Below are 22,386 nucleotides of genomic sequence, written 5' to 3'. Positions count from 1 at the left end.
GGGGCCACAACACAAACGGGGGATCACTAAATATGTGATTAAACAATATTTCAATATTGAGGTACGGCTTATCCAGCAGAGAGCACAAATGCATTTCTCCATTTCCTAATTTATTGTTTTCTTATTCGTCTCACATGTTTCAGTTCATCAAACCAACTCTAATATTTGACAAAGCTAAGCTGAGAAGATACAAAATGCAGTTTTTAGATCATGATTTATTATTAAGGGGAAATGCTTATCCAAACTTACCTGGCGCTGTGAAAAAGTAATTGCCTCCTAAACCTTTTAACTGATTGTGCCACCCTTGGCTGAAAGCATTTTGGATAACTGGAGTCTTTCCTGTCACTGTTGAGGAATTTTGGCCCACAGAATTGTTTGAATTCAGCTATGCTGGAGGGTTTTGAAGCGTGGCCTGTATGACGTCATCCCAAAGCATCTCAATGTAAATCCAGACTTTGACCAGGCCTCTGCACAAACTTTATTTTGTGTTTTGAGCCATTCAGAAGTGGACTTGGTGGTGTGTCCTGGATCATCGTCCCAATGTAGAACCCAAGTCCAGCAACGCAGCCTCAGACCATCACACAACCACCATCATGCTTGATTGTTGGCGTGATCTTTTATTATTTGCTATGTTAGTTTTACAGCAAATGTAATGAGACTCAAACCTTCCGAAAAGTTCTGCTTTTGTATCGGCAGTCCACAAAGTATTTTCCTAAAAGTCATCAAGATGGGTTTTTTTGGCAAATGTGAGACAAGCCTTTGTGTTCCTTTTGGCCAGCAGTGGTTTTCTCCTTGAACTCTCTCATGGATGCCATTTTTACCCAGTCTCTTTCTTATTGTTGAATCATGAAATCTGTCCTTAACTGCGACATGAGAGACCTGCAGCTCCTTAGATGTTGTTTTAGGGTCTTTTGTGACCTCCTGGATGAGTCATTGATGTGCTTTTGGAGTCATTTTGATAGACCAGTCCCCCGTGGGAAGGTTCACCACTGTTCCCACTTTCCTCCATTTATAGATAATGGCTCTCACTGTGGCTCTCAAAGCCTTAGTGATGACTGTGTAATGCTTTCCAGATTAATCGGTGTCAGTGACTTTGTCAGCTTTTTCTTTAGTTTGTGGTATGTGTTGATTTTTAAGATCGTTTAGCCTCCTTCACTTTGTCAGGTTTCATTTAAGTGATATGTTGTGCCAATGAAGCTGAACTCAGCTTTGTGAAAAAATGTTGTTAATCACCTCAATGACATCAATCAATTCATAATTTAACAAGGGGTAATTACTTTTTCACACAGGCGAGATGGGTATGAAAGCTGTTCTCCTTTAAGAACTGAAATCATTTAAAAATTGCGTTTTGTGTTTACTCAGGTTGTCTTTGACACAGGTGCAAAAATTTAAGCGATCCAGAAGGACACAAATGCTTTTTCATAGCACTGCGTTCACACCAATCCTATCTACCCTGCCCTCCCCTTCCTCATGATCTTTGATGTCAAAGTCTATAATCTGCCTCATGCTTATCCACACCTCTCTTGATGTTGTTTTGCTTTAATTTATTTGCCAGCTCGTCTGTGGGAGTCCTTGCACTCCCCGTGTCTCACCTTAAGGTCAAACTGTACCCTTTTCAGCTTGTTCTTGTCACCAAACGTCTCCTCTTATTTATTTATTTATTTATTTATTTATTTATTTATCCATCCATCCATCAGCAGATACTTGTCTGTAGGTCATTTTCTTTTAGAAAAACAGCCATCCTGGTTGTGACAGTGGTATCCTCTTAAAAACTGTCACGCACTCAATAATGTTATTTATATCACCCCCATGTGGCCTGCACAACTAAATCTGTTGTTTCAAAATAGGCCACCTGGTCGACCTCTTCAAGATGAAGCCGAAGTTTAATTTAACATTGGTAGACAAATGATCCAGTGATCTGCTTTCCCACATAGTGCTGTCAACATGCTGGGGGAGGAAACCAAAACAACACATGGCGTTTTATACTGTAAAGTAAATACACTAGAATATAGAAAGAAACCTCCATAATCATATGACACCCATGAGCAAGCACTTGGCGACAGTAGGAAGTAAAAAATTTCCCTTTAACAGGAAGAAACCTCCAGCAGAACCAGGCTCAGGGTGGAATGGCTGCCCGCCATGAGCAGATGTGGAGAGTGGTGATGCATAAACACAGAGAGAGTGAAAAGAGATGAGTGAAGAAGAAACCCTCAATTCATTATGGAAAGCCTCAAAGCAGTCAGAGTATATCAGTGTAAAATAAGATTTATCAAATCGTAAAAGTGGAGAGGATGTCTGTTTAACAGAGAAAGAAGTACTCTGTTGGGATTATATGCTACTGTGAGATCTTTAAAATATGACAGGGTCTGATTATTCAAGACTTTTTATGTGAGGAGAAGGATTTTAAATTCAATTCTGGATTTAAAGGGAGCCAATGAAGAGAAGCCAGTGTGGGAGAAATGTTCTCTCTTTCTAGTCCCTGTCGGTACGCTCGCTGCAGGGGTTTGGATCAGCTGAAGGCTTCTCAGTGAAAATGCTTTAACTGGTTTTTCAACATCAATCTGAGACGGGACATTTACAGTTTTAAAGATATCGTGCATATTAATGAAGGTAATCTCATGTATGTGTTTATTATTGAAGGAAACATCCTGGTCAAAACCAACCAAGATTTCTCACAGTGTTACTGAAGGTCAAGATAATGTCATGCAGAGTTCAATAACCTCAGTTTTGTCTGAATATATTAGTTTAAAATGAGAGATAATCAATGCATTTATCATCATAAAGACATACAAGTAGGTTAACTTAACTGGCTGTATTATCTGGCCTCATATGTAAATATAGTTGAACAACTAAGTATCAATATCGTTCAGTTCAGTATTTAGCCCAAACAATTGTGTTAAATTAAAATATACCTCAGGCATGTATTATTAAAATTGAACTTTTTTGTGTTGACTGTTACATTCAGATTTTGTTTTACAACCTGTAGCACGTTTAAACAACAGAAGCTGACCCAAAGTGCTTTAAAGCTGGGCACATTTATATCCCAGCTCTCCAAAAACAATAAAAACCCAGTTTCAAAATACATGAAAAACTAAAATGTGTATTTTCTAATGACTCATTATTGAGGAAAGTAAAAGTCACATGATTTAGCATTAAAATGTGTTGAGAATTTGCAGTTTAACGATGATCCATTGGCTCATCAGCCCTGCACATAACTGTGATTATAAACATTCCTTTCAGTCAAATTCAGCCTATTTAAACCCCCCAAAATGTCAAAAAGTTTTCACGTAAACAGAAACCTTAAAATACAAACAAAAAGTTTTTTAAAGAGATAAGCTATGGTGTTTTGCCAGGAGAGCAAGCAGTGTGAACCAACTCAATCTGTCCAGATTCCAACAAGGAGAAAGATTTCTCTTATCAAAAACTAGAGCTCAAAATGTTTGCTTTGTTCGGATCCTGGATAAGCCCCACAGTTGTTACCACCTGGTTAAAAACTGGAAACAAAAATGCGAAGTGACACAAGGGTATGTTGGTGCGGTAAAAGTTTGCAGTTCCCATGGAGTGATAGTGTGGAGTAATGAATGCTGGGTAACACAAAAAGACAAATGAGACGGCTGTAGGAGAAAAAAAATAGGTCTTTTACACTTGTGGAAGCACAGATGTTGCAGGTAGGAAAACAGATTAATCCAGTGTTAAAAATAATAAATATAAGAAATATTTAAAAAGAGGATGCGTGATGCTGTCAGAGTTTCAAAATTAAGAAAAACCTGCTTGGAGTCAATTTTTACAATTCAGAAATGAAAAATGATACATAGAATCTGTTCAACACTTTTTCCTGTGTCCCCAAAGAAAAGGCTTCAGAATCATTTCTATAGACCAGGGTGTTCACAACACAACAAACAAAGTAGTGGGCAAAGATCACACCAAGAGCTGAGACTGTCAGAGGTGAGAAAGAACCCAAGGGCAACCCACAAAACACCTGTTACAGTGGATAAAAACATGCAACATGACTCATCTGTTTCTCCCCTCTGTATTTTTGTAGGGTCTTTACCATATAAAGCACCTTGAGGCGACTGTTGTTGTGATTTGGTGCTATATAAATAAAATGTAATCGAACTGAATCTGGTTGGATTCTCATTATATTGTCATATAAAAGTTGCTGAGCAATTATATCATCCTGCAGCAGCAACTATGTCACTATTTGTGGGGAAATTTCTGTTTAAAAAATCTCTCAGATTTTGTCGTTACTTTGAATATAATTAGAATATAATTAGGTTACAAGCCGCCATCTAGCTGGCTTATTTCTGTGTAGAGTTCGCATGTTTGCCTCGTGTCTGCATGCTTCCTCTCACAGTCCAAAGACGTGCAGTTAGCGAGATTAGGGAAGCTGGAGTGATGGATGGATGGCAGCAGGTTCACAGTTTCTGTCTTTTATCACAGTTAATCGAGACAGCATCCCAATCAGATTACATGCAATTGCCAGCTCGGCTGCATTCAGCTCCTGTCGTTGATTTTGTGTCATCTTGATTCACCAAAGTCGTTTTAAAGATGCCGACTGACTTCAAGTCTTCAAACTCATCTTTGCTTTTAAAATAATTGCTTGGAAGACAATGAGACTGCAAACTCGTTGCACGTTTTCACAATAATTTTATAATCCAACCAAGTGTGACTGCAGAAAAAAGCTTTATTAAAGGTTGCTCATAATAAACCTTCAGTTTCTAACAGAAATTTAATTAAGCTTGTGGTAATTACAATTTACTGCTCCGCTCGCTGTCATTTTTTTAAATTTAGTGGTGTTTCCGTGGTTAAACAAAGGTTAGATAAAACCATTATTCATTCAGGCTTTCATCCTTTGGGGATTAACTGAGCCTGTTTAAAAAGTAAAACTACATGCCTGAGGTACCTTTTAAGATTTAAGCAGAAAGGAGAGGTGCAGGGAAGTCAAAGTTTCGAGAGCTATTGTTTGTTTTGGTCTTTTCAACGGATTTGCTCTCAGTAAGTCAATAACATTCACTCATCCTCTAAAGATCACTTGAAGTTTTGTGCAGCGTCTTCTCTATCAGAGCGCTGCTCCTCTGATCCACGGCGTGGATTCAGTCATGAATGAATGAAGCAGATTTCACAGGGGAGAAGAAGACTTGAGGGTGCAAAACCTGCCAACTGACTTTATGCCCTTTGGCTCAATGCTGGTGTAGACTGTCTGAATAGCAGGTGTGAAAACCACCTGGTGTGTGTGTGTGTGTATGTCTTTTTTTAATGTGCTTTCATTCCTCTCCTCTCGCTGCTTTTCTCACTTCTTTTTGACTTGAAAGAAAATCAAGGCCACAGATGTCACACTTAACTGCTGATGGTTGTGACAGTCTGGTTATATTACAGTCATTCATTCTTTAATCGGCTCCATCAGATATTAGAACATCCTCATCCAAATCTATAATTGCTAATGTTTTCTTGACAGTCCCGTTTACACAGGAATCTTTTACCCATCTGACATTAGAGGATTTTGGCAAAGGACCATGAGAGGTAAGAAGGGAGGCAAAATGTGAAAAGCAAACATGTCCGCCTTTTTCTCACCTTTAAACCGAGATGCAGTCATCGTGCTCAGATCAGTCTGAGGAAGAAGGACAGAGGACAGGACTAAAGCTGAATTCTCTGCTGGTCAGGTAAGACAACATGGATCCACACACGACAACATTTCTCTTCTTTATAGACACGCGCAGTCGGCTGTGATGTGAATATTTCTTAAACAATATGCAATAATCCCGTGGAAATTGTACCTGCTTTTGAGATGGCATTCATGAGACGTCTTTTGTGTTTTGTCTCTCAGCATGCATGCTCCGTACGTGTCAGTGCTGCTCTTTCTTCTGCTGCTGAGCTTCCTGCCTCCTGCAGGTGTGTCTGCAGCTCGTATAATGCATTACACATCAGTGGACCTGCTATTGTGACTCGTAGATATTCTGAGATGAGAGACGAGGTGTGAAATGTGCGCTCACACTGCCGTCTGCTTTCAGAGGGGAGCGAGGCGGCTGGCAGGAGGGAGGAGAGGGAGAAGCGAAGCGTGCCGTACTGGGGCCTGTGGTCATCTGACTTTTTCGGATGGTTGGAGGAGCTGCGAGCCCAGGCGGCCGATAATGGGATGCTGGACTTGGCTCGCACCTTCTGGGCTCACTTCCCCATCAGCAGCGAGCTGGGCTATGACCGTCCCGAGCCTGAGACTGAGGCTGAGGAGTGAGATGAAGGGTACAGATGGAAAACTGAAAGATGTTAGTACAGGAAGAAGTTACCTGTATTACCTGTTTAGATGTTTACTGGAAAAAATCATCACATATGATGATAATCATTGTTATTAGAGTTTCTTACATGCTTTAAACATTGCAAAAAAACCAAAACAATGTCAATATGCATTTTATCTAAACATGTTTACAGCAGGGAGATATAATGTGGAATTATATAAGTAGATATAAACTTGGAGCATCGTACTTTAGCTTCTTTACTCTGTCTGTATTACACTGGCACATGGTCGAGGTTATCCCACCTCTTGCTCACTGACACCTGGGATACGCTGCAGTCATTAAAAATAAAGCACAAAGAGTGAAATAAATTTAGAGCAAATTGCAGCAGCACAGCTTTGTTTGTGCTTCCTTCTCTTCCCATTTGTGCCGTGGAGTAAATCACTCAAACTGTATGTAAAGTACCTGAAAACCAAATCACTCCAATAACATCACATTATCAGTCACAGGAACTATTTTAGTGCTAAATGAGCACTTTTACTTTTTGCTGGTTTGAGTATATTTTGTACGTGCTGACAGTTTAGCTCAGTAGATGCAAAAACACAGTGAGAGGTGGAGACTGCTGACTGTGCAGTTGCTTCACTCCAACAGAGCACCTCTGGGGTGTCGTGGAACAGGAGACTCACACTGTGGAAGTGTAAGGATGTGACGCTGTCATGAGATCAAAGTCTCCGAGGACAGTTTCCAGCACCTTGCTCTGTGTTTTGAATCTGTGCCATGAAGAATCATGAAGGCAAAATGGATGCAAGTCCTGCGAAAACCTAAATATGCTCCATAATTCAGTAGCTTGCAGAACCAGCTTTAGCAACAGTAATTTGAAGTAACTATTTCCTCTGTGAGTTTATCAGTCTCTCACATTGCTGAGGAATTTTGGCCCAGTTTTCTTTAAAAGGTTCATTGAGGTTTGCAGGCATTCATTTATCCACAGCTCTGCTAAGTCCTACCGCAGCACATCAGTCATGTAGAGGTCTGTGCTTTGGCTTGGCCATTGAAACATGTTGATCCTTTTCTTTTTCTGCCATTCTTTTGTAGATTTGCTCCTGTTTCATGGTTGAGTCAATGACTGCAAGGTGCCCAGGTCCTGTGCCTGCAAAACATGTAACAATCACCACAGTAACCACCGCTGTGGTACCAAATTCAGCAGGTGGCTGCATTTGCCATACTTGTTCAATCTGTTTCTAATCGCACCGTCTGAACTTCACTCTAGCTGAGACCTGTAGAGTCTGACACGTCGCTTTCTCTTCTCTTCTTTAAGATCATTGCTCACGTTTTTCCTCTTTGGTGTTGTGTTCATGCACACCTGAAGGCTCACAACCAACAAACTGCCAGAACCTCTGCTTTTACAGAGGCACTCACGCTCACTGATGGTACATGAATCAAGCGCATTTGACAGGCAGCACCTGGCTGATATTTACCACTCATAATTCCCATGGAAATAGGAAGGGTTTACTTATTTTTTTCAACAGCAGATCTTCATTTTAGCTTTGTTTTTTTTTTTTAGATAAATAGTGATGTGATGTGATGTGATGTAATATGGCACGCTTTGTGGTTGATCTGAGGTTGTATCTAGAGAGAGAGAGAGAATCTTACGAATGTATATATAAAATTAAAAAATAAGGAAAAGCATTATAGCACTTTCAGAGGGTCAAAGAAAGGGAAAGCGTTCTCTGAAATAAGGTGTGTTTTGTATAAAAGGGCCTTTCAGTTTAGTCTGATATTTACTTTGGCACCTCTTTTTTTTTTTTTTTTTCCAGTGACCGGTTTGTGTTACCTTTCAGAGACATTTTGGATGTCTGTGTCAGCCTCGGGTCATAACACACAGACTGTCAAATCAAGTGTGAGAAGGGGTGAGGAGGGAGCAAAGACAAGTGCGGAGGGCAAGAGTGAAGGACCGACAAGAGGAAATTGTGTTTCAGTCCAAAGTTCAGTGTATTTTTCAGATCTTATGATGCTCCTGCTCCTAATTTCCTGAACTACCAGCAGGCACTTTGGCATATACAGTATGAGAGGATTACCTCTTTGACTTTATCTTTTCCCAGTTATGCTCTGATGCAGAGATGCTCATTTCAAGGTTCTGTGAGCAAATGCAAGTTTTGTGTCAAGTTTTTTTTGAAAGCTTTGTGTCTGAATTGGAGTCCCTGTGCCAGTCATATCCCAAACCTTTGCTGTTCTTTAACTGGGCAGGATCAAACAGATGCCAGATGAAGGTTTCGTGGCTGTGAAGTTCTTCATTCTGTCAGAAACATAATTTCAGCCCTTCATCTTTTTCCACTTTTCTGTTTTTCCTCCCTTGTTCCAGTGTGTCAGAGTTACAGTGGTCCACAGAGCAAAATATAACACAAAGGCTCTAAAATAGGTTTCAAACATAAGGCCCAAGGGCCTGAATCAAGTCGAATCCGGCCCACTGGACTTGTGAGGGAGTGCATAGATTTACATTTTTTGTGCATTTTGTGCATTTTCATAGGTTTTAGAGCTTTTCCTATTGTAATTAACTAACAAATTAACAATTAAATGACAGATTGCACGATTAATAAATCTGCAGTTCACACAAAACACTTTCATAATTACAGGACAGTCTGTGCAACAACTATGTAAACATTTTCTGCAGGATTCTCTCCTTCTCAGACCTTCATATCTCACAGTCTTACTGCCTTTACTGTGAACATTTTATGTGCAGAGTTTAAAACTGTAACTGTTTCACATTGTTCTCAGAGACGAGGTGCTTTCAGACAAAACTATTTTTGAAGCTCAGGTACAGAAAGAACTTCACAAGCATCTTTATTTGGTTTTGTTTTCCTTCCTGCCCAAGGACTCGGTGCATGAAGTGATTAAGACAGACTCCTGTGCAATCATTTCTATAGACAAGCCTCAATTGAGAGTGGAGGCATTTCTCTTTCACTGAGGTTCACAGCGTTCAGCTATTCACCCGGCCGGTCGAGATCAGAAGGAACAACTTCTTGCTCTTTTTTTTTTTTTTTTTTTTTTGTTGGTCTGATCAGCAAGGAGCTGAATTGTGTCTGTGTCTGAAGAGCACACAGCTGCAGCAGTGCTTGTTTTATAAAGCCATTTCTGTAAGAGCTTGAGTGAAGAAAATACAAAAAACCCTTTCTGAACATATTCATACTCACGCTTTTCCTCCGTTTTAATAATTTTTTGACCTTCCGTATCTCGCCTCTTTCTGTCTTTTGTTTACTCGAGTCTTATCCGTTCTTTTCAAACCTCACGGCGAAAGCTGCACAGTCATCAGCCAGCTTCTGGTTTCCTGCATTCCAGCTCTACCCTTGAGAGACGCGAAGGCTGTTTGTTGTTCCAAACCAAACACAGTCCCACACACGTTCATTATATGACAAACCGAAGCCAAGTCAAATTTGAATTTCTAAATGAGTCTTCTAAAAGTGTTTGTTTGTTTTCATTCTGGTGACAAACACAGTGACAACTGCCACGAGTTACTTATCTGAGACTGTGAGCTGTTTTCAAGCTTTTTCCAAGGACTAGAAAGAAAAAAGAATTTGGTGCATAAGTTTTGGATTTTCTATAATTCACACGCTCCCTTGTGTAAATCTAAAATTCTCCTTCTTACATTTGCACTGAGTTCTTCGGACTTTCCTGTTTTTCGAGTTTTGATCAATGAGTCCTTTTTATGCTGGCAAAGACAAACTACCAGTTGTAGTCAGTCATGACCACAAACAAAAAGTTAATAGGCCTTGGACCTGGAGAACCCTCAGCACCATTTATTAAAAGATTTGAGCTCACATATACACAAGCCTTGACCCTGTGTTCAGTTAGAAAATTATACCACATAACATGCTCACTCAGTTCTTATTTCTTAAAGTCATTAAAGATGTCTGCTGTACAATCATTCCACCCTGGAAAATGAACCGTTCAAAGAAGTAATTAAAAGCCCCCAAACTACCATGACTTTCATGCCAGTGATGAGTTGACACAAGCATCTGACCACAACTGTAAATCTGCTGTGTGGAGCACGGAGGCAGCAGCAGAAACAGTAATGTGCATGTTCAGTCAGCCGCGTGACAAACAAACACAAAAGCTAGAAAACCTGTATTACAACCACTCCAGGTAATTCACACAACAACAGATGAACTAAAGCCCCTGAGGTAGGCGAATAACAACAGTGACTCCAGCAGCTGAAGGTTTTTAAAGACTCCATATTTTTATTCTTGGACTTTACAGAGAAGCTTTGCGGGATCCAGACTACAAATCCATCATATTTGCCTTATACTGAGGCTTGGCACAGCCAACTTTAGCTTTAGGTAACCGTCTCCTGATTGGCTACTTTTTTCAATCTGAAGTTTTGAATAACAGGTGAGCGGGGCTTCTGTACTCAGACTTCTGTATCAGAGATTACTCCCACATCAAATTGAGGAAAAACTGTCTGAAAGGCAGAACTACAACGTCTTTAAGAGGAGAAATCCAGAATTTATTGTATATACAGGGAGTGCAGAATTATTAGGCAAGTTGTATTTTTGAGGAATAATTTTATTATTGAACAACAACCATGTTCTCAATGAACCCAAAAAACTCATTAATATCAAAGCTGAATGTTTTTGGAAGTAGTTTTTAGTTTGTTTTTAGTTTTAGCTATTTTAGGGGGATATCTGTGTGTGCAGGTGACTATTACTGTGCATAATTATTAGGCAACTTAACAAAAAACAAATATATACCCATTTCAATTATTGATTTTTACCAGTGAAACCAATATAACATCTCCACATTCACAAATATACATTTCTGACATTCAAAAACAAAACAAAAACAAATCAGCGACCAATATAGCCACCTTTCTTTGCAAGGACACTCAAAAGCCTGCCATCCATGGATTCTGTCAGTGTTTTGATCGGTTCACCATCAACATTGCGTGCAGCAGCAACCACAGCCTCCCAGACACTGTTCAGAGAGGTGTACTGTTTTCCCTCCTTGTAAATCTCACATTTGATGATGGACCAGAGGTTCTCAATGGGGTTCAGATCAGGTGAACAAGGAGGCCATGTCATTAGTTTTTCTTCTTTTATACCCTTTCTTGCCAGCCACGCTGTGGAGTACTTGGACGCGTGTGATGGAGCATTGTCCTGCATGAAAATCATGTTTTTCTTGAAGGATGCAGACTTCTTCCTGTACCACTGCTTGAAGAAGGTGTCTTCCAGAAACTGGCAGTAGGACTGGGAGTTGAGCTTGACTCCATCCTCAACCCGAAAAGGCCCCACAAGCTCATCTTTGATGATACCAGCCCAAACCAGTACTCCACCTCCACCTTGCTGGCGTCTGAGTCAGACTGGAGCTCTCTGCCCTTTACCAATCCAGCCACGGGCCCATCCATCTGGCCCATCAAGACTCACTCTCATTTCATCAGTCCATAAAACCTTAGAAAAACCAGTCTTGAGATATTTCTTGGCCCAGTCTTGACGTTTCAGCTTGTGTGTCTTGTTCAGTGGTGGTCGTCTTTCAGCCTTTCTTACCTTGGCCATGTCTCTGAGTATTGCACACCTTGTGCTTTTGGGCACTCCAGTGATGTTGCAGCTCTGAAATATGGCCAAACTGGTGGCAAGTGGCATCTTGGCAGCTGCACACTTGACTTTTCTCAGTTCATGGGCAGTTATTTTGCGCCTTGGTTTTTCCACACGCTTCTTGCGACCCTGTTGACTATTTTGAATGAAACGCTTGATTGTTCGATGATCACGCTTCAGAAGCTTTGCAATTTTGAGACTGCTGCATCCCTCTGCAAGATATCTCACTATTTTTGACTTTTCTGAGCCTGTCAAGTCCTTCTTTTGACCCATTTTGCCAAAGGAAAGGACGTTGCCTAATAATTATGCACACCTGATATAGGGTGTTGATGTCATTAGACCACACCCCTTCTCATTACAGAGATGCACATCACCTAATATGCTTCACTGGTAGTAGGCTTTCGAGCCTATACAGCTTGGAGTAAGACAACATGCATGAAGAGGATGATGTGGACAAAATACTCATTTGCCTAATAATTCTGCACTCCCTGTAGAATTAAATAGAATTCATTAACATGCAAATATGTTTCACATCAAAAAGGTTTTATAGAGTAAGATACCGCTTGGCTGAAAGGTGCCAGTATATGTGTAAACTGATTAGATGTAATGTGGCTGTATTGAAAGTCTCCACTTTCAGCTGGTGAATTTAAAATATGGAAGAGGGAAGATAATTCAAGCTGCAGCCACTCAGTCATTTCACCTTCTCTTCACCTGAATGTTGCTTTTTATACATTCTTGAGACTCACAGCGTCACTCTGTCCTTCAGGTAGTTGCAAAAGATTAGAAGGTTTACACAAGAGCAAAGAGATTCTCACTGCTGGTCACAGACTTGTTGCCGAAATAAAACTCAAGCAGCTCTCTCCACTTTCTGGGTTCCTGCTCAGGTATTTTAGTGCATTTTTGAAGGGAAATTGCTGCTAGAAATATGCATTAAAAATGCAGAAAGATTTAAAGCTGCACAGTTTGAATCCCTTTAGAAAGTGTAGCAACATTTCTTGTTAAATAAAAACATATTGGTGCAGCTGAAGTTAACCAACTTCACTTTGCAAAGGCTCAAAATCTGGAATGTTTTTTTCCACAGAATAAACCCACATGACAAACTGCATTCCCACAAACCCCGCTGCTCACACACTGAGCTGGAGATGGAAAAGTATCTGGTACACACATGAAAATTCACTTAAGGGGGAGAAAAAAACCCTCCCAGGTGCAGTCGTGTTTCTGAAGGCAAGGAGGTGAAACCATTCCACAGGCCAGTTTCCACTTGGAAAGTCGGGGTTTCCGCCCATTCTTATGGTTGTGCAAATGCTTTTGCACAGTTGCTGCCTTTAAGGAGATCTGGAAAGAGTGAGTGGGTACAACATGGCATTCCAGCATTTCTATTTGAGGGTAATGGGGTTGGCTGTACTGCTGACATTATTAGCTCTTAGAGGTAAGCAAAATCTTTTGTTTTTCTTTGGCTTCTTCTAAGTTTACATCTTTTACTGACTCGAGTGTTTCCAATACCATTAGGTCTTATTTCTGCAGCTGCTTTTTTTTCTTTTTAACTGCACTGGCACTAGTTAAAAAGATGCATTTCTTTACATTTGTTAAGAAAAAAAGGATCATTTTACTATATTCCACAAACTTAAAGTGCAATTGATCCCTTCTGAAATGCATTTTAGAAACCTGCAAAGTCGTCTTTGTTTTCAGTTCATTCTATTTTGTAAGAAGGTTCCACATAGACAGGATTTAAAGTCACTTTAAATGAAAAATCCATCTGAGCAAACTCACATGTGCTTCACATCTGCTTCAATAATCTTCTGTTGAAAAGCCTACAAACACATGCCTCATAAAGAGCTTTTCTTTAAATAAAACAAGAGTGAAACAATCCCTGCATCTTTGAATCTGAAAAGGATCTCTTCTAAAATTAAAGTTTGTTTAAGTCTGAAGAATAAGACAAAGTTAACTAATACGCAGTGATCTAACAAGATATCCAACACTTAAATGGCCCTAACTATGATATGAAACAGTAATGTGAAGGTAAATAGCTGAGGAAAACACTATTAAAGTCATTCTGAAAAAAAGGGAATGTGCTTCTGCTTATTTATGGTTTTCCTCAAACTTCATGGTCTGAAGCACCAGCCTGCAAACCATGTGGTTTCTACAGCAAACGATGTTTCCGGACATGCATCACGCATAGTTTTAGGACTGATGGGTTTTAGCATCCTGCTGTACAGCCACCATGCCCTGGTATCGCACAATCAGACTTTAAAAACTGATCAACGTATTCAACAGATAGCTTTGCTTACAGAGGCTCATGCAAGCAGCTCTGTGAGGTTGCTAGGTACAGTGCAATGCTAATTTTTTCATGCTAAAATACACTTCATTCACAGATCACACGGTTGCTGCAGATTTGTCAGGTGTGCATCCATGACAGGAATCGCCTGTTCCGGCACACCCCAAAGGTGCTCTGTTGGATTAAGGTCTGGTGACTGTGGAGGTCATTTGAGTACAGTGAACTCATTGCCATGTTCAAGAAACCAGTTCGAGATGATTTGTGTGTTATTCCATAGCCATCATAAGATGGTAAACTGTGGTCACACACATGGACATTGTCAGCAAGGCATATTTTAATCAGACCACCCCAGTGTCACAGCAGAAATAGAGACTCGTGAGACCAGGAAACATTTTTTCAGTCTTCCACTGTCTAGTCTTGATGAGCCTGTACAAACTGTAGCCTCAGTTTCCTGTTCTTAGCTGACAGGAGTGGTATTTGAAGTAAGCTTTTACTGCTGTACACCATCTGCTTCAAGGTTCAACAGCATTCAGAGACGCTCTCAGTCATGCCTTTGTTGTAATTGGTTATTTTAGTTACCATTATATTCCTACCAAGTTGAAGCAGTTTGCCCATTCCTCTCTGAGAATGAATCACAGTTTATCATGTTAGCATGATAACATCTGCAAGGCAAAAAGGTTAAACCAAGGATGAAGTTGCTGTCAGGACTCTTGTAGGTACTCAAACAACCAAAGCTGGATTTTGATCATTTGATTAGTTGCTGGAACTACAGAGTAGGTCAGTAAATGAGCCAGTAGGATAAATCATCTAGGGACCTTGAACGTCAGCAGATTGATGCACTATTAAAGATGTCAGGAAGTGGACACATTTCTAATGATGATGGTTAGAGAAAAGAATAATTACACCACTGCAGAGCTGTGGAAATAATGACTAATAATGACTAATAGTACATTATGAAGGCCAAGCTGCTGCAGTACTGAGAACATTCTGAATAAATCTACTTCTCTCCAACTTTATCTCGAATTATGCCACTGAAATGCCTGTACGGCTGTATTTCTGTGCATCTTCCGGTGTTGAGCTCAGTTTTCTGTTTAAATGTTCCGAAACAAACAAAAGACTAAGTTACAGAAACATCACCCAAATGCACGGGGCTCAATACAGTGCAGTAAAACGTCATCTGACTAGATTGGTTTGGTGAACTCTTGGACACGAGTGCTCCAAACATTGGGTCAACAGTGTGCCAGAAGAGATCTAGGAAGTGACCGCAGCACATTTATTTACATGCAAATTTGCCAGAAGCTGCTTTCTTTGGATGCGAGTTGGCAACTTGCCGGCTGAGTAAGCACAAGTGAAGGGTGTAAAACTACTGATGCCAACCAGAAAAACTGCTGCACTGCAAACAACATAAAGAAATGCGGACAGATGCTCACCAGCCACTTTGTCAGGCACGCATGTTCAACTGCTTGCTAACTCAAATATCTAATCAGCCGATCACATTGCAGCAACTCAGTATATTTAGACAAGTAGATGCGGTCAAGACGATCTGCTGAAGTTCAAACTGTGCATCACAATGAGGAAGAAAGTGATGTGAGTGACTTTGAATGCAGAGCAGTTGTTAGTGACTGATAGTCTGGTCTAAGTGTTACTGCTGATCGGCATCTGTACGATTTACAGAGAATGAACAAAGAAAAGATACATTATCTAGTTACCAGCAGTTCTCTGCATGAAAATGTCTCGTTGAGGTCAGCAGCCAGAGAATGGCCAGACTGCTTCAAGCTGATAGGAAAGCAACAGCAACAAGTAACCACTTAAAATAACCATGCTCTTCTGTATGTTTGAGTTCACTGCACTCAAATGGTCTCTACACTCACCAGATCTCAATTTAATAGAGAATCTTTGGGATGTGGTGGAGCGGGATCATGGCTATGTAGCTGGCAAATTTGCAGCAACTGTGTCATTCGGTCATGTCAAAAAATTAGGAATGTTTTTGAATCTGTGTCATTAAGAATGAAGGCTGTTATGAAGGCAAAGTTTGGTGTAGCTAACAAATCATCCAGTGAGTGTGTATAAATGAATAGTATTTATAATTTTGTGAAGATGGCATCAGAAAGAAACAGACACCTTAAGCTGACTGGTTAAAATGTGTGGCTGTTTTAAAGATTAATTATATCTGAGTTAGTTGTTTTTATTATTTATCACCAGTCTAACATACCTGCCACGAAGAAAAGCATTTGTACTGCAGCTCATTATGTCTCTGTTGACTCTCCTTTACAGTATCCAGCGACGGCCACTTACACAAGATCTTGAAGCGAGATGGTAACATCCTTAAACACGTACCTAACATTGTCTTTGTGCGGCTGATAGAAAACTCAACAACATTAAGTATTTTTCAAAATACCATGCCTTTCTTACCCCCCACCCCCTGTTGTGCCTCCATCCAGTGGCAGGAACTGGTACTGCAGCATCACGGTCCTCAGTTGCAGTTCCTTCTTCCAAAGCCAAAGAGTTCCTGGCAAAACTGAGCAGAACCAAGAGGAACCTTTGGGATCGCAGCAGACCGGACGTACAGCAGTGGATCATGCAGTTTATGTACATGGGATATGATGAGCAGGTGAGTTATGTTTCTTCTGAGAGAGGTCAACTTTAAGACTAACTTTATGTTATAGTAAAATACCATTACAACTATTCAGTAATGTCGGATTAGGCGAGTAAAACCAAGAGGAACACTTAAAAATAACTGTATGAGAGTAACACAAACACATACACAGAGAGTACAAAAAGTTGAGACCTTTCATTCATCTCATTTGTTTTTAAGACAAACATTTTCAGTTAAACACTGGTCTGATGGCTGAACGATGCTTGAAACATTCCTCAAAAGGCCAAATCATGAACAGATAAGTACAGGTGCAGGGCTGAACACGCGACAACATGAATTTCCTCTCTCTCACGCACAAGCAGAAACCCACTTACAGCGCCAGATTCAGCTTTCTTCCAGGTCAGCGGCTCTCGTGTAGAACTCACCGGGGACACACATGCATCAACATTACAATGAGCGGGTGGAGGGAGGTTTGGAGTCTTCTCTCACCCCCATTCTCTGCGATCTGCTGGAGCAGGGGGGCTAGGACTAGGAGGAGGAGTTGGCCGTCCGACTGCGGTCTGGAGTGTGGAGCCTTCCTGCTGCTGCGGAGTCGGGGCGGTCTGCCTCCCCCCACCGCAGGGAAAAGGGAAACACCACCTGGGTCTGGGTGCAGTTCCCCCCTCCAGGGGCGGGGGCACCTAGACCCGGTTTGTAGAGTACGCTTGGGGAGTGTGATCATGTGTACAACGTCTCTTTATGTCTGTCTCCACGTTGGTTGAGTGTGGAGTAAGTGCATATGAGAGCATGAGGGTGGGAATGGATGTTTGTATCTGTGTGTGCCTGTATGTCTGTGTCTATATGTCAGGTTGGGTGTCAGGCGCCACCTCTCTGGGGACATCTCAGGCCCTCCAAGGTTTGGAGGCCTATCTCCCCCTACCACCACTTCCCCTGCCAGTGGCGGACCCCCTCAGACATCGGTGCGTTGGTGGTTCTTGGTGTCCGGGGATGGGCGTCCAGGTACACACCGGCTCACTCCTTGGCGGCCGCTTATCGGGGCCTGGAGCCTGGGGCTCGCTCGGGCCACTTCGGAGGTGGGGTGCCCCCGGCCTCTCGGCCTGGGGCTCGGTCACTCAGGCGCAGCTGGCTGCCGGCGGAGCTCACGGGCGCGTCACTGCAACTCCCCCTGGCTTCTGCTCCGCGGCTGCTGAGTGAGCCCTCATCTGGGACTCTCCTCAGCTCTTTCCGGGACAGTGGCGCAGCTGCCCCTCTGTTGGTCTTCCTTGGTCTCTTGTGTTCTGGGGGCCTCTGGATGTCTGGAGTTTTGATCTCCTCCACACCTGCTTCACGCCCTGGAGGACGGGGCTGTGGCCCCCCCACACCCTCTAGCAGATTATTACATGAAGGAACCTTTTAAAAAAACAAAAAACAAACGCGTCCATGCTCACAGGTGTACACACGGGTGATCACACCCACAAACTACACCCTTTTTGGCTCCTACCTCAAAGCACACTGTGTTCTGTTGATCTTATGTGCTGCACAATAATGTTTAACATTTAGTATTTACTGTCATATTCCCATATATCATTGTGATGTTGTTTATTCTATTACTCTTGTTCTCTTCTGCTTGCTTTCTTTTTTCTTTCTCAGCAGGTGATCCAGGTGATTGATATATGCATTTTTTTTTCTCTGCCCGTTCTGTTGGTTTTTGTCTTTTGCCCTTCTCCCCCGTCCCTCTTCTCAGCTGTTTCTCTTTCCCTCTTTCTTTCTCACCTTCTTTCCCCCAGTCAAGTCTGTCCCGTATTCAGTAAGTGAAAATAAAATAAACAATAAAAGGTGAATCAAATGGACCATTACGGCAAGGCTGGGATGGTCAATTTGGTAAAGTAAATCCGTTGGGCATCTTTCTTTGCCTTTAGACAACAATTCTGATGGCAAAAGAGCCAAACGGGACAGGCCAAAAAAAAAGAAAAAAAAAAAAAAAAAAGAACTCACCGGGGACCCTAAGGAGCGAAGGGAACGCAGAAAAAGGAGAGCCGAGTGCACAAAGTAGCTCCCCGCTGCCATTTCTGACAGCTGACAGCATGTGTTTCACCCCGCTACAGCAGTATTTCTCCAACAGCGCCATGTTGACACCTTGTGCTAATGCCATTTGCTGTTGCTTCCTTTAAAAGGCCAAAGCTGTCATAGCATCGGCCTTTTCAGCGTTTGCCTTTCATGCAGGTCTGTTTGCCACAGCTATGCCTGCTGACAGTCTTGGTGGTCATCTTATCAGCACCCTGTGCGTCTGCTGGCTTCAGACTTCTATTGAGTTTATTAACAAGTGACATCCGTGGTGTTTTTGTCTCACCAGAGGCTGGAGGCCGACATGGCGTACTGGAGGGACCACGCGCGTGCCAACGACCCCGGCCGTCAGCACCACTATGATGAAAACGCTCCCATTGCCCCGCGAGATCCTTCTTCTTACAGACACGGCGCTAATGTTAACTACGACTACTATTAACCACAGACACGCACACATCTGGGTGCATATCAGTCCCATCAGAGTGTGGTACATTAAGCAGCATTCATTCCCAGGAGACATACCCTCACTCCAACTTTAAATTAGGTGTACTAAAAGGAATCATTTGCATTATGAGCAGATTTATGCACTCACTGCATTGAGAATACAAGCACCAAAGGTTTTGGATCTTTCAGTTAGTCGCCTTCTATCTCTTTAGTCTCACACCTGTTCAAGTACTTCACAGGTATTCTGTCTTTTGTGTAGTGTAGCCCCTTGAAAATCATCCTTTGACCCCCTTCTTTATATATTTCTCATGATAATTTTCTCTCTTTCTACATACTAATTCTAAAATAATTTTTATTCATAGACATCCACCTGCCCGACAACTACAGCTGGTTTCCTCTCTGCCTTTACCTGTAAATAAAGACGTAGCTCTGTACTTCTTTGGCTCTGCCATGTTTTTTTTCTTAAATCTGACTCAACAGTAGGTGAGTGTCTTTAACCATCAACATCAAACGCAAAGTATTGGAAATATTTTATTAAAATAGCATCTTCACCCGAAATAATTAATCAACAAACACGGAAGATGTTGTGAAAAGCAAATCTGTAACAGTCTTTCTAGGTTTATCCCAGCCCTGCGGTGCGCTGCATGGACAGCCAACAGGGTGCCGGCACGCCACTGATCGAAGGACAAAACATCTAGTGAAAAAAACCAAATTCAGATAGCTTGTTTCTACAGACAAAACACAAAGTAAACACAAAGCACAGATGCACAGTGCAAGCTGTTTGCAGAATTCTCATGTCGGCGATTTAAATAGCAAAAGCATAAATTCACAAAAGAAAGTAGATTGAGGCAAGTTTCTTGCCTTCAGTTTGTTGCCTCTGATTCTGGCTCGTCTGTCACACAAGCTGCAGTAAGGCGGCCTTACTGACACTAAAATCGTAGGTCCAGTGCAGGCCAACAGTCTGTAAAATACGTTTTAAGAGTAGGATGTCTCTGCTTGTCAAAAAAAAAAAGACTCCATTTCCCAGAGTGCAGCAATCAGCAGTGTATTTCACAAAGCTGCACTTTAAGGAGTCTTAAGATCTTTGTGTTGAGGTGGAACAGTAAGGCTCAGTTGTGTCTGGGTCTTCCTTTCTTCATGCGGGCAGCTTTAGGTTTGGGGATGTACTGGTTGTTAGCCTGGTGCTCCAGCTCTCTGCTGAAGTACTGAATTGTTTTGTTTAAGCCTTCCTCCAGGGGCACCTGTCAACACAAGACAACACATCAAACGCTGACATACTACCAGGAGGAACAGGAGGTATTCGACACCTCGGAGTCGAATACCTTCCCTTAACCGATCATTTAGCATCTCACATCACTGACAGTCCGGCTAATACAGCCCCCTGTCATATATATTCACAGCCTGCACTTCTCTTTCCGAGTTAAGGTGTTGAATTCATAGGAATAATTGTAAATATTATGAAGTCACGGTGTGACTGGCCTTTGATGTTTTGGATGAATTCATTTATTTTTCCCTCAGGAGGTTAAAGAGGTAACAGTGAGATTGATACTGGATGATACTGAATGTAGCTATCATCTATAAGCTCTTTTTTTCCTGTTTCAAACTGTGCTGCCTTTAACTTTAATATTCCCTCCCTTCACCCCCAACCGGTTGCGACAGATGGCCGCCTCTCCCTGAGCCCAATTCTGCTGGAGGTTTCTTCCCGTTAAAGAGTTTTTCCTTCCCATTGTTACCTAGGTATGTGCTCATAGGGGGTTTTCTCTGATTTTTATGTATTATTGTGGGTCTTTACCTTACAATATCAAACACCTGGAGGTAGCTGTTGTTGTGTTTTGGCGATATATAAATAAAACTGAATTGAACTGAACATGCTAACTGAGACCTGTTAACTCTAGAGTCTGAAATGTGCCAAACTGATGGGAGGAATAGCTGCTTGGCTAAGCTCATCACTGATTTTTTCCCCGTGGCATAACTCCCCAAACTTCTGCTTTTATAAAGATTAGCAGCATCCAGCTGGTATTTACCCTGCTAATTCCTATCGACACAGTACTTTGTTTTCACAGGACTGCAAAGAGTTTCTTTTACACTTAATCGCAAGTCTATGTATAACAGTCTCATGTGTAAATAAACTTTAAATTATGTAACATTTTTAACACTCAGCTCAGTCACTATTAAAAACTTCAGGACATCAAGTATACTGATGGTGGAAGACAGCATGTGTGCACTCCAAATATCTCAGAATAATCTCGGCGTGCGTCACACGTACCACCGGTTCCCAGCCAAGCATCATCTTGGCTTTGCGGATGTCGGGTCTTCTCCTCTGTGGGTCATCCTGGGCCTCAGGAAGAAACTGGATCTGGCTTTGGCTCACTGCGTGTGTGTACATGGTAGTGTTTTAAAGGACAGCAGGGAGGAGGATGTTATTATTCTTCACAGAGCCAACTGAAGGGACTGTTTTACTTTTAGGGAACTACATTCAGTGCCAGGTTTGGCCCTGGCTGTTTACTATGAAAGTAAGTCAGAGACTGCAATATGATGTCACACTATAGTGACTGGTAATGTAAGACACTATACCAGTAAAACATACCAACCAAACAAACAAACATGCATCTCTTTGCAGAGACCACAAAGACAAAAAAAAGAAATTCCACCTTAAATAACCCTTGACACCCCCGAGGTTACGCCTGGTTTTGATAGTGCTGGACCAATCACAACTATTCATTCAATACAGAGTGTGTTTCACATGATGACAAACATTTCACACTGTGGTCTGTTTTTCCATCACTCAGAGATTTGGTGGCTGCAACTGAGTTTACACTTTTCCAATATCATCAAAAAACTAAAATGAAACTTCTAGACTTATTTGTTTACCACTGCAAAACAATGAAACACCTCCTTCTTGGTGTTTCTGCAGTGCAGGACTTAGATTTAAATTTAAAGTGTGTACTTAAGGAGTCATCCCTCCTCCTATGTGAGAACTCGATAACACAAGCGTCTTTTTCACTCTGCTGGGCACCACAATTTACAAAATTTAATTTAAAATCCATAAACAGTTTACTGAGGTAATAAAGCAGACATCAACACTCCTTTTCACATTTTTTTAATATATCTATTTTCAACATATAGATAGATTTTTTTGGTGCCAACAAAGGAAATGCCCCCTGTTGGTCACAGGAAAGAGTGCAGGTTTAGGGCACTTCCACCTCACTATTCAGACCC

At 41.6% G+C, this 22,386-nt stretch overlaps 3 protein-coding genes across 5 annotated transcripts in view; 2 read left to right on the top strand and 1 right to left on the bottom strand.

Moving 5' to 3' along the window:
- Positions 1 to 5,581: 5,581 nt before the first annotated feature.
- Positions 5,582 to 6,593, top strand: otos2 (otospiralin 2). The gene is made up of 3 exons (XM_085383431.1): positions 5,582 to 5,660; positions 5,825 to 5,889; positions 6,009 to 6,593. Exons 1-3 carry the CDS (start codon positions 5,584 to 5,586, stop codon positions 6,227 to 6,229), a joined length of 363 nt encoding a protein of 120 aa, XP_085239557.1. The 5' UTR covers positions 5,582 to 5,583; the 3' UTR covers positions 6,230 to 6,593.
- A 6,431-nt stretch (positions 6,594 to 13,024) lies between these two features.
- On the top strand, positions 13,025 to 19,607 carry ecrg4a (ECRG4 augurin precursor a). The gene is made up of 4 exons (XM_085383559.1): positions 13,025 to 13,238; positions 16,359 to 16,400; positions 16,526 to 16,695; positions 19,013 to 19,607. Exons 1-4 carry the CDS (start codon positions 13,169 to 13,171, stop codon positions 19,160 to 19,162), a joined length of 432 nt encoding a protein of 143 aa, XP_085239685.1. The 5' UTR covers positions 13,025 to 13,168; the 3' UTR covers positions 19,163 to 19,607.
- A 549-nt stretch (positions 19,608 to 20,156) lies between these two features.
- Positions 20,157 to 22,386, bottom strand: part of uxs1 (UDP-glucuronate decarboxylase 1) — a 34,996-nt gene continuing 32,766 nt past the window's right edge. For all 3 annotated transcript variants that reach the window (XM_085383557.1, XM_085383556.1, XM_085383558.1), the window contains 2 exons: positions 21,434 to 21,537; positions 20,157 to 20,408 (listed from right to left, as the gene is read on the bottom strand). In XM_085383557.1, the coding sequence (XP_085239683.1) occupies positions 20,277 to 20,408; positions 21,434 to 21,537 (236 nt within the window). In that variant the 3' untranslated portion in view covers positions 20,157 to 20,276. The remainder of the gene's footprint in view (positions 20,409 to 21,433; positions 21,538 to 22,386) is intronic.

The sequence above is a fragment of the Rhamphochromis longiceps genome, linkage group LG16 (assembly GCF_057381845.1).
Source record: "Rhamphochromis longiceps isolate RC_006_pf linkage group LG16, R_longiceps_female_GT1.1, whole genome shotgun sequence".
Taxonomy (NCBI): Eukaryota; Metazoa; Chordata; class Actinopteri; order Cichliformes; family Cichlidae; genus Rhamphochromis; species Rhamphochromis longiceps.
Note: the sequence above shows the minus strand (reverse complement) of the source record. Positions and strands in the feature narration are given on the sequence as shown.

Excerpts from the sequence above, each read along its gene's own strand:
- ecrg4a (XM_085383559.1), top strand. The coding sequence starts at position 13,169 with ATGGCATTCCAGCATTTCTATTTGAGGGTAATGGGGTTGGCTGTACTG. Across the intron at positions 13,239-16,358 it reads GACATTATTAGCTCTTAGAG|TATCCAGCGACGGCCACTTA; the intron begins GTAAGCAAAATC and ends TCTCCTTTACAG. Across the intron at positions 16,401-16,525 it reads CAAGATCTTGAAGCGAGATG|TGGCAGGAACTGGTACTGCA; the intron begins GTAACATCCTTA and ends GCCTCCATCCAG.
- otos2 (XM_085383431.1), top strand. The coding sequence starts at position 5,584 with ATGCAGTCATCGTGCTCAGATCAGTCTGAGGAAGAAGGACAGAGGACA. Across the intron at positions 5,661-5,824 it reads CTGAATTCTCTGCTGGTCAG|CATGCATGCTCCGTACGTGT; the intron begins GTAAGACAACAT and ends TTTGTCTCTCAG. Across the intron at positions 5,890-6,008 it reads GAGCTTCCTGCCTCCTGCAG|AGGGGAGCGAGGCGGCTGGC; the intron begins GTGTGTCTGCAG and ends GTCTGCTTTCAG.